The sequence below is a fragment of the Malurus melanocephalus genome, unplaced genomic scaffold (assembly GCF_030028575.1).
Source record: "Malurus melanocephalus ecotype Western Australia unplaced genomic scaffold, MMel_1.1 scaffold_84, whole genome shotgun sequence".
Lineage (NCBI taxonomy): Eukaryota > Metazoa > Chordata > Aves > Passeriformes > Maluridae > Malurus > Malurus melanocephalus.
In genome coordinates, this window is record NW_026623316.1 from 810,842 (window position 1) to 822,859 (window position 12,018).

General features: G+C 39.1%; 1 protein-coding gene across 1 annotated transcript in view; it reads left to right on the forward strand.

The window, feature by feature from the left end:
• Positions 1–11,761, forward strand: part of PRDM6 (PR/SET domain 6) — a 51,100-nt gene extending 39,339 nt beyond the window's left edge. The window contains exon 5 of the mRNA XM_057367781.1: positions 11,630–11,761. Within this exon, the coding sequence (XP_057223764.1) occupies positions 11,630–11,761 (132 nt within the window). The remainder of the gene's footprint in view (positions 1–11,629) is intronic.
• Positions 11,762–12,018: the final 257 nt, after the last annotated feature.

Genomic DNA, 12,018 nt, shown 5'->3' on the forward strand with positions numbered 1-12,018 from the left:
GTTTTCGCTTTTGTTTTGAGGGGTTTTTTTTTGTTTTTGTTTTGTTTTGTTGGGTTTTTTTGTTTATTTGTTTTTTACACATAGAATGCCCATGAACAATGAGTCAGGAATTTGAAAGTGAAGGTGGTAGAAGCCCATGACCATCTTCTGAGCTCATGAGGTGATCTGAGATTCTTTCCAATCTTAGAGGTTCCACAGTTCCCTGAAGTGCCCTACTTAAATTAGCTCATAGCCACTTATGGTACATGGAATAAAAACTGAATAATTCCTTGTCTCAAAGCAAGAAAAGTTTCAGAGAAAATKAAAGCAAATTTGCCTAAAACACACATAGACATGTATGGTTTGTAAGTGTCCAAATAGATTAAAACTTGAGTCCCATTGACTTCAGTGGCAGTTTTAAATTCAGCTTGTTAAGGACTTTTTGCCAGTTCTGCTACAGGTTTGAGTGTCTCTGCAGAATCAGAGAATCTGTAGGGTTGGGTGGGACCACTGGAATCACATAGTCCAACCTCCCTGTYCAAGGGGCTTCTCCTAGTGCACGTTACTGAGCTCTGTGTTCAGAMAGCTTTTGAWTATCTGCAGGGAAGGAGATTCTGCAGCCTCTTGGGGCAGCCTGCTCAGTCACCCTCACCCTAAAGTTCTCCCTCATRTTCAGGCAGAATTTCCTRTGCATCAGCCTCTGCCCTTTGCCTCTTCTCTTAGTGCTCAGCATCCCAAGAAGAGTGACTTCATCTTCTTGGACACCCTTCATGCAGATCCCTTCAGGGTCTCTAGGAGCTCCTTGTTTGAGAAGATAATTGCTTTTACAATCTAGATCTTAAATGCTTAAGGGAACATGGTGTCGGAGCTTTTAAAAGTCCTAAAGGTAAGGAAAAGAATGAGAAGCCCCAAGAGCTACAAACTGAAACCAAACAAAAACAGTGATCTAGCTAGTTTCATTTATAGAATRATAATTGTGCCACATATTCTTTGTGCCATACTTGGATATTTCTGAAAATATCCCTAAGCACTGAGTCTGGGACTTGTATGCCTAAGGCCTGCTATCTCTCTAGAAGTACTGATTCATGCAGAAAATGATAAAACAGTTTAGAACAGCATTTTGAAAAAGTGTTTAACAGAAATTATAGGAGTGAGGGATGAAAAGCTGTGGTCTTGGGCCATCACCATCTTCTTACAAGGAAGAAGCCTTCTTTCAAGCCTTGAGCTTGAAAAACAGACATTCTGTGCTCTAGCTCCTTCTCATGTTTAAGAATCATGGAAAATTAGAATCTATKAGTTTCTTCTGGTTCTGAATGATTTCTCTGAGGTCATAGAGCTATCAGTGGAACACCYCAGAGGTTTGTACTTGCTCACGTTTTTCAGGTCCATTGTCTAGCTTGATGCTGAGTGATTAAATCTGCCAAAATCCTTTTGAAATATTTGATTGCATAAACACATGAAAAAATCTGAAACAATCCCCTTTTAATTTCACTTTTAAATCCCTAATGGTTTTGAGAACCTACAAGAAAATGGCCAAACCASTTTCATTCGCTTGTGAAGGAAGCAGTGCTCTGTTTTCAGAGGCACCGAGAACAAGAATCACTGTAACTGTCTTGATTCCGTGGCTCAGAATATAATTTTGGGAGCTTTATTACTGAGTAAGTTCATTGATGATTTCCAGTAGAATGAGAGTTCTCACTATTGCACTCTTACTTGTAGCTCCATCCCTCATATATTTACTGGGGTATGCATTTACCAGTCAACAGGTGTGGGAGTCTTCTTTTTGGGCTATTTTACCTTTGATAATTTGCCTCTCTGCTTTTAAACCATCTTTTCCTTTTTAGTCTGTTTTGTTCATGGTCTCTCTGAATAGTGATCCTATATTGGCAACACCTTTTTCTTTTCATGTTTCGTGTCCTACATAGAAAAGACCGCAGAGAACAACTTCAATCTGTCATCTCCACGTGGTCTTCTGCTACCAGAGCCGCATGGGAACACAACGTAATGAGCAGGGTGGAAATAACAACATTTTTAAAAGTCTCCATTGCAGAATGACTCATGACTGGAGCACCACAAGTTTTTTTGTCCTATCACTGATTCTGTCAGGAGAGTGCAAAGCCAAACACAGGGAAGGCCCTGTGGTGTCAGTGGATCCTGCAGGAGCGCTGGTCCTTTACAGACCTGTTTACATGTGTGCGAGTTTTCACCTTCATGAATGGGGTTTTCTTCTACTTCTTCTTCTTCTTTTGCCCTGGTGTTGAGTAAGACTGTTGTGTTACATGAAATTCCTCCCTATTCCAGGACCTCCATGGGCTAATGTCAAAACAAACCACTGAGACTTGACTTAAAAAAAAGTAATTTTATGAAGCCCACATAATCAGCAGGGCATTGCTTTCATGACACTTTCTGGAATAAGGCCCCAGTCCTCCAACTGCTTACACAGATGCTTGATTTCACACACGAGTAGTCCCATTGAGATCAATGGGACTACAACATGTGCATAAGTGTTTGCTGGACTGGGGTCTAAGTGAGAGATGAAGCCTTTCACCTAGCACAGACAGTTCAAACCAATGTTTATAGTTTCATATGCTATAATCCTTTGAGAAACATTAAAACTAAATAGCTTTTAATATTATTTGGCAAGTATCCTCTTTTATAAAATTTGCTAGTTGATGCCTGCTAGATTAAAGAGAAAAACATTAAGTAGATATTACAAGATGTACACTCCATATCAGATATGGCTAATTTTAGAAAATTGCTTTGAATTGTGTGAGCGGTCAAAGAAGACCATTGGCTGTCAGGAGAGATTTCTGCGCATTTTCACAGAGGGGTTGCATCCAGTTGGACAAAAATTTTGGGTTGACTTCAGCTAGTGAGGCCTCCTGATATTTCCTCCTTGCTCATTTTTCAGATTTCTATTCTTTTAATAGCTTATAGCAGTTCAAAATACTTTGGAAAACTTGATGATAATTCTAAGTATAAACAAATTGCATGTAATGCAAATATCACAACAGAGAAAAATCATTCTTTGGACTATTGCATTTTCTACATGGCAAGGAGATATCATCAATTATTATTTTAAAAATAGAAGCACTTCAAAGCAAATAACTAGTTTATTCACATGGATTTATTTCATATAGATATAAAGACCATAGTAACTCGCTTTAATTTTCTATGTAATAATAAACCATAGCATTCTTATCTCATCCTAGGAAAACAAGCTTGAATGTTATCTTGAATGTAACATATTTATATTTTTGATTCTGCTATCTGTCCATAAATAATCTGAAGGCATATTTTAAGTGGTAAAGCAAATCAATTAGTCTTATCAAGCAACAGTGGAACATATGAGAACTATTTATAACTAATGTCTTTCTGAAATAATGACCACGCAATTGAGTAGGGAACTGTCCAGACATTTCCACTTATAGTAAGAGTGAGACTAATGACACGTATACTACTATTGTTGCATACCAGTTTTATGTGTATAGTTGATTATTTCAGATTCAATAATATTTATTAGGCATCAAAGTTGGATTTATCACAATGTGATGAATAGTCATTTCTTTATACCAGTTGAGAATAATTTGCCTGTTCACTGTACGGGTAATCTAAAAGATAGAATGTAATTTACCAAGTATTTCAATGTTTGAAATGTGATCTTTGCAAAGGATGAGATTATATAATATTACAAATTTCATCTATCARCATCAGTTTTTTTTCTTTTTAGTTAAGCTAGTCATCTAGCTAGTGAAGGAAATGAGAAAGYAGTGGTTACATGAATGATTGTTTCTACACACACTTTTCATTCTGTGTACAACAAAGAGAAAACACATATTTAGAAGTGCTCTCCTTTCCTAGAGCAGATGCCCAGCTCCTAATATTATGACATTTAAAGTGTAAAAGCATTCATTCTTTAAACACTTTTTGCTATCAATATGAACCCAGCTGCAGTATGATCTTCAGACTAAACTGTGTTCCTTAAATGTAACGTTGTAAAGGAATTCTGTTGGTAGTCTTGTCTCTTTCAGTTCATGCAGCATCTTTTGAGCATTTACGACTTTCTAGGTAATGAGGTCCTTCGGCAGTGTGTTGATTCCACCAGTATTCTACTCCAAGTCCAATCTAAATGAACAAGTTTTCAGGTCCTGTATACAATCCTGTTTGCTTTCAGTCTGGCATAATTAGAATCTCTAACAAATAAATAATGCATACATGTCATAATAAACTCTAGAGCTCATTGGCTTTTTGCTTAACAAACACTGCCTTGGGCAAGTGAAATCACTGAATTTTACTGTTCAGTTARCTGTGTGAATCCCAGGGCTTTTCAGGAAAGAGATCTCTATTTCTTCARCTTTATGGGAGAGGTAACCTCCCTTGTCATTTGTTGGTTATAGAGCTCTCTTCTATTGAATGCCACTGAAGGCTCTTCCCCCACTTGTGAAAGCATTCATGTGTTCAACTTTACTTACAGCACTAGTTTGTTACAGAGGACTAGTCAAATGCTAAATTAAAGTTTGAATTAAAAAATATATATAATTAAATGAAGAAAAAATTTCCTTCCARRGAAGATGATGGTGATGRCRGGATTGRGTGTTTATGGSTAAGAACAAAGAGGAATGCCAACATAGCAGATATTCTGGTGGAAGTCTGTTATAGACCAGCCAAGATGAAGAGGCAGGTGAAATGTTCTGTAAGCAGCTGGGAGAAATTTCACAATTTTCATTCCTTGTTCTTGTGGGAGACTTCAATTTACCAAATGTTTGCTGGAAATGGGACASAGTAGAGGGGAAATAAACCAGGATGATTCTGGAGTATGTGGAAGGTAACTTCCCAACRTAGCTATGGATTGTGCCGTGCTGGACCTGCTGTTTGTGAACTGAAAAGGCCTCATGAGCTATGTAATCATCACAGGCTGTCCTGAGCACAATGATCACAAAATGATTGAGTTTTCAAATCTCAGTAAGGAGGAGGATCAGCAGAACAGCCACCTTGGATTTGGAGGGCAGACTTTGGCGTGTGTAGGGGATGGGCTGACAGAGTCCCAAACAGCGAGGAGTCTTGAACAGTGAGGAGACCACGAAGGCTGAATGTGCCTCGAGAAGGAAATCTGAAAGGCACGGGAGAAGGCTGTCTGCATATGCCAAAAGATGAATTGGTCGGGAAGAAAATTAGCCTGGTCAAACAGAGAACTTTGACTGGAAKTTAGGGGGRAAAAARRRRRKTTKKKGMCYTYKGRAAAAAGGACCAGGAAASTCCAGAGGACTGCAAGGAAGTCGTGAGGTTAAGTAGGCAGAAAATCAGAAAAGGCCAAAGCCCAAGAAGAGCCTACCTGTTGTAGTAGAAAATAAAAAAAAGTTTCTATAAATTGATTAACAACTAAAGGAAGACCTAGGTGAATCTTCACCCTTTGGTGGATGCATGAGGAAACAGTGACAAAAGATGAGGAAAAAGCTGAGGAACTTAATGCCTTCTTTGCCCCAGCCTTTAGCAGTAAGACCAGCTCTTTTCTGAACACCCAGTGCTCTGAGCTGTAACACTGGTGTGGGAAGCAGAAGGAAGATCCTGCAATCAAGAGGAAAATGGTGAGAGCTACAACTCCATTTAGACATACACAAGTCTGTGTGGGGTCAGATGGCATTGGCACAGGGGTCTGGAGGAGCTGGTGGAAGAGCTCACTAAGACACTTTCAATCATTTCTAAGCAGCCATGGCCCATCAGGAAGGTCCCAGCTGATCAGAGGTCAGCAGACATGAAAACCACCTACAAGAGGAGCAGGAAGAAAGGTCCAGAGAACAGCAGGCCTATAATCCTGATCTTGGTGCCATGGAGGGGAGGYCATGGAGTGAATCATCTTGAGTGCCCTTATGCACACATTCAGGATTGGGAGCATATCCCAGCACAAGTTTGTGAAAAGCAGGTCCTGCTTGACAGACCTGGTCACCTTCTGTGAAAGTGACAAACTTAATGGGTAAGGGAAAGGCTTTGGATGTTGTCTGCCTGGTCTGCAGTGAAGTCTTTGACACCATTTCCCRTGGAATTCTGCTGGAGAAACTGGATGCTGATGGCTTGTGCTCTTCAAGTAAAAATGCTGGAGCTGGYCATGCCCAGAGAGTGCAGGTCAGTGGAGCTCAGCCCAGGTGGTGCCATCACAGCTGCTGTTCCCCAGGGCTCAGTGTTGGGGACAGCTCTCTTTAAAATCTTTATCCATGATCTGAATAAGAGGGTCCAGTGCACCCTCTGACAGTTTGCAGATTACACTAATTTACACAGGAGTGTTGATCTGCTGGAGGGTGGAAAGACTCTGCAAGGGATCTGGAYKGCTGGATTGATGGGCTGAGGCCAGTTCTATGAGTACYAGATGAGTACCTGGTGAGARCCAGGTCCTGCACTTCAGCCACAACAACCCTACACGATGGTACAGCTGGGGGCAGAGTGGCTGGAAAAATGCCTTGGTGGAAAAGGATTTGTGGATGATGATAAGGCTGCATGAACTCTGGGCCTGTCTCTACAAAAAAGGACATTGAGGAGCTTGCAGTGTGTTCAGAGAAGGGCAAGGGAAGGGTCTGGAGCACCAGCCCTGTGACGACCAGCTAAGGGAGTTGGGGGTGYTCAGCCTGGAGAAAAAGAGGATCAGGGGGACATTATTGTTCTGTACAGCTGCCTGAAAGGAGGGTGTAGCACCGTGGGAGTGGTGTCTTCTCCCAGAAGCAACAGAAAAAAGAGTAAAGAGCCTCAAACTATGCCAGGGGAGGTTTAGATTGGATATTAGGGGCAAGTTCTTGACCAAGAGAGTTGTCACTGGAACAGGCTGCGCAGGTAAGTGGTAGAGTCATCATCCCTGGAGGTATTTAAAAGAATATGTGGCACTTAGGGACTTCATTTAGTACTTGGCTTGGCAGTGCTGGGTTAAGGGATGGACTCAATGATTTTTAAGGTCTTTTGCAACCTAAACTGTTCTATGATTCTATAATTGCACACTTTTTGCAGACTGTYAGTTAAATAGAGAGGGTTATTACCACTACCCTTTTTGGCACTGTTTTTAACTTCTGTTTAGAATAGATATCTATAGAATACGTTGTACTGTTTTTACAGCAATGAGATTTGCCTAAGGTAGAGCTCATTCAGCTCTGATGTCCAAGTCTGCAAAGAAGAAACTTTCAGTGTTAACTGTGGCTTGTAGGATCACACCTTAAAAAACAGAAAATAGCTTGTATGAATGCTACCACATCTAACATGTCAGCCTGGTTACAAATTTTTCAATGCATTAGCAATAGTTTTGGGTGCATCTGTAATTTTTAAATGCATAGGTGATGATTTATGAAACATATAAACTCATCARAATTACTCTTTGCTGTCTTGACTCTTCCCATTTGAAGTCAAGGGTAAAACTTCTTTTGAGAGAAGAAGACTCATAGTAAGTGACTTGAAAATTCTGTGATGTTATGCATTTGATGTCAATGAGAATAGCAGCAAACAGCCAAATGCAAGAGTCTCTACTAATGGTAAGAATTAATTCTAGCATATTTTGTGGTTTTCGTCACATCTCTTTTGATGTCTTGCAGTATAACACAAGTATTGTAATAGCTGCTATTACAATGTAAATATATGTGCAAAGAAAAAAATTATTTTCGGATCAGTCTGCCTGAAACYAAAATGGGTGGTCAAAAACTAATTATCTGTTAATACCTCTCTTATCTGACTAAAAGGAAAAATAAAATGCAGGAGAATTTCTAAAGGCATRATCCTTTGGCAAACCATGGAAAAAGAACAAAAAAAAGGCAACTGATTAAGAGGAAAGAGCATCAACAAACTATTTTTGCTCTCACTGTCTTTTCCATGAAATTGTTTTTAATTGCCTCATAACTTGGCTTTATCTGCAGCTATGCTGTTACATTTGGGCTTCTTTATTCTAAAATTTGTGTCATCTATACCAAAAACTGGAGCAACAGTTTTTTAGCATCGGGATTAGATTTGCCYCATTGATCCAAGTGAGCAATATTGACTATATCAGTACTGAAATAATTGAAGGTTCTCGGAAGGCTCTTTAGCTCTCTGCCTTGTCTTTTAATACTGCTTAAATCTTAGATGGTCCTTGTTTATTTCACTTAGTTATGGCTGTTCAGAGATTTTAGAGCATCACTTATATGAGAGTGCTTTAAGAGTTACACTATTATTGCCAATGTGTGTTGCTCTTATCATTAACATTAAAGTAACAATATCTATGTTCTCCAAATAATTATCGGCAACCAATCCAGGAGGTGTTAGATCCAGTCCTTCATATTTATTTTATGTTTACATGCCATTRCAGGATGAACCTGACATCTATTTATGTCTCAATTATTTAGCATGTGGYCTCAATTATTTAAAGTGGTGTTTGAAAGAAAGGGAATAGAAAAGAGGGAAAAGAGAAGACTTGTATTCTGAGGACTATGCTTTGAACTTGCTTTTTTTGGAAAACAAAGCAGTTTCTGTCACATTCTGAAGTCAAAGGATGAAATTCACAGGGTAAAAATATGTAYCTTATTTGTATCCTCCTAATGTTCAACATACCAGTAAAATATCTGTGAACAGTTAAGAAGAATCTGTTAATTAACTATATGGCAACTGCTGAGGGGGACCAAACGCATGCCAAATGGGGTGAGTACAGTCCTCTTTTATCAGATCCCAGTCTCTTACAGTAATCTGGTTAATTCCCTTACTAAACAAACAAATGAGAAACCACAACAAAAAATAAACCTTTAAAAGTCAGCAAAACCAACAGTTACCAAGTACTTTGTGTCAGAAGAGAAAAAGATCCAGTAAGTAGGTAACACTTTGAAGTGTAATCAAAGTAGAAAAATGAAATAATTGATTGTTACTTAGATTAGTAACTGATGTGAAATACAGAAAAATAAATGCATTTTCGGCAGGCRTTTGGAGAAATGGTATTTTATTTTGAGACTCTTGCAACGTGTAAAAAATTATGCCATTTGTAGATAGATGCAGTGATCTGGTGAGGTAGTCAAAGTCTTCCAGTAACATCAGCTTATCAGAGACTTCTGCAGTATTTTCTTTAATAGYTGAGTGTTTAAGGATCTAGATATGTGTGACAGAGATATGGGTGAATATGTATATCCATAGTTTGCTGTAGCGTTTAAGTTCGCAGCTTGTGCTGCAGGTGTGCTTTTTCTCTGTTTTGGCTGGTTGTGGTTTGCCTCCTYATCATGTTTCTTCAGGCAGTTACATAGTGATTGCCTAATTTATGTAATTGTAAAATTAATAAGAACGCTTGCATGGTGGTGAAATGCAAAATAACAATTCCAGTTTTKGAGTTTCTTTCCTGATTTTAACCTGTATTATGCAATTTGACAAATAAACAGGTACAACACAGAGCTGTTATTCCCCTTTTAAGCTTAGGGCTTCTGCTTCCTTACAGATGGGTTTACAGTCCTGTAAGAACAGGGCTAAGAATGCTGTTGGATGGATTATGAATTTGCAGCAATGTCAGTAATAACCCCCTAGGAAAGAGGGCATAGTGTCCCCTGATGCATCACTACTTGTGAAAATAAAGTATTTGAAAATACTTAGTCTTGTAGCACAGTCCTTCCAATTCCAGACCAAGGCCCGCTAAAGATCCAGTCTGATGTTTTCATGACAGATTTTTATTTTTCGTATCAGTTAATGACTGTCTATTTACACAAAGTTCTGAGTAGGACCCTGTGTGTCGAGATATGAGTGTCAGTACTGATTATGCAAGACCTCTTTGTCTTTCCTGTTTCATATATCTGGGGATTAGAAAGCCATCATCTCTTTATTTATGGGAATTGGTTTTGCCTCATGTTAAGCCTCATGTAATAAGTATMTAGTTATGTGAATAAGCAGCATGTAAATGGAGAGATAATAAACACTGCTGAGAATGTTGCATAGATATTGCCAGGATGGTCCCAGCCAAGTACTGTTAGTCATTAATTTTTCCTTCTCTTCCTTCTTGTAGGCTGATTTCCTGTAGAACTTTTTTGATTTTATGCCGTATTTTTATTTTTATTTTGTTCYTATATTTAACATCCATTATGGTATTTGCCTAGGAATAGGTCATTGCTGATATTCAGCCTGCTACCATATATATAAAATTAGCTTAATCTCTAGTTTTGGAGTATTTTTTTGCTTCTGAGGACTCCTGATTTCCCTGACATTGTTCCACACAGTGCATGTTGGGGAAGCATCTTGCTTATCCAAAGCAGGAGTATTTGGCCAGCTCCACCTGGTCCTTGTCACAGACACTCAGGAACAAATGATAAAGATCACCATAGACATTTGGTTTCTGTGTCCCTCATGCTCTTGCAATGGACATATTGCTCCTGTTTGCTCATAGTCCCTCTTGGCCAAAAGCAGAAGCAAGGCTGGCTCCTGAATTTGAGTCTCTTCTTTGGTGAAGGAAAATACTAGATTTTGATTCCTGTGTGTATGTTGTGGGAACTGTAGGAAACACTCTTTCAAAAAATCAGAAGTGTTGCACACAGTCATGTAAGTCCAAGATTATTCCCTTGATATTGAAATGGACATTCAAGATTGTCAATTTGTATATACTAGAAATGCTCAGTTCAATGTAATAAATGTGCTTTCTCTTTAGTTAGCAGAATTAATAATTTCAAGAAGACATCAATTTAGGATCATACATTTTCAAAAGGGATAACAWTTTTGGGGTAGAGGTATTAAAGCAAATGGTGTTCATAAAGGAGCAAAAGACATGAAGATGAGATTTACTTCAGATAGGCACTTAATTGTTCATATGCATTTGTGAAGTTTGACACAGTAATTGCGTCACAAACAAAAATCTTGTGAGATTGCATGTTTTGCTAGGATTAGACCTACCTAGAGAACATTTTTTAAGCAGTCAGGAGGGCAGGTGTGCATGAAATATTTATCTTTTCATTTCAGAGCCTCCAGAGCAACTTTATTCTTGACTTCAGAGAGAGCATTCACTTTCGAATAGAGACATAATACTGTCTCTTTTAAAAATTACTGTAACTGGCTCTCATGTCCTTAGCAGGGATGTCATGTTTAGGAAAACGATGATTCCCTCAGGACTGATTTCTCATTCAGTACTTCAAAAAATTATACRTCTCAAGGGAGCTCCTAAATGCATCATCTACTCCCCTTTTCCTTCTAGTCTCATTTGTTTTGATATAATGAATCCTAAAACTCCCTAACATATCATGTGAGGTTGCTGAAGTGTATGCTTTTGCTGCAACTGAGATGTGAAAGGAGGGATGCTTGTTTAGGGATTACTACTGCCCCTCGCTCAGATGTCCCAGCCGTTTCAATGCACGCTTTACATCCAGATTTTCTTGTTTATCTGGCAGTTCATTATTCAAGGCCAGCTTGTCAAAATAGGTTAAATATTCTTTGGGAAACATGGTCATGTCTTTGAGACACCACAAATATTTTTAATATGAAAAGATTGGCTTGATAAGAGAAAAATGATAAACTTGCATCCCCTAAAATACTTTTCTGCTTTTTCATGTAGATTTCTTAGAGTATCAGTACACAAATGACAAACTTCATGGCAATAGAGTCCTGGAAAAGCCACAGAGAGACACCAGCAAAGCAGTGAAAATGATTGCTGATGATTTGTTCTAACTACTTGACCTTGTGACATCTCCTCCAGATATATGACCAAGATGGGACACTGCAGCACTTTATCGATGGTGGAGAACCGAGTAAGTCAAGCTGGATGAGGTACATCCGATGTGCAAGGCACTGTGGGGAGCAGAACTTAACWGTGGTTCAGTACAGGTAAAGTTGTTTTTTGATTCATTCAATGACACAAATTGGAAATGTTTTATCAGATTGTAACCATCACCAGTYCTGCTGCTTTGATTGCTGAGACATCCGAGCTTTGGAGAGTGTGCTCATGTGGGGCAGCACACACRGGGAGAAGCTCCAGGGAGCGAGGGCAGTCCCGTGTCACTTGTGTGACCACCACTCCACACAGAGCTCCCTGCCCTTCTTCAAACAGTCTCGTCAGAGGCAAGCCAACACAAGCAGTCCTCCACC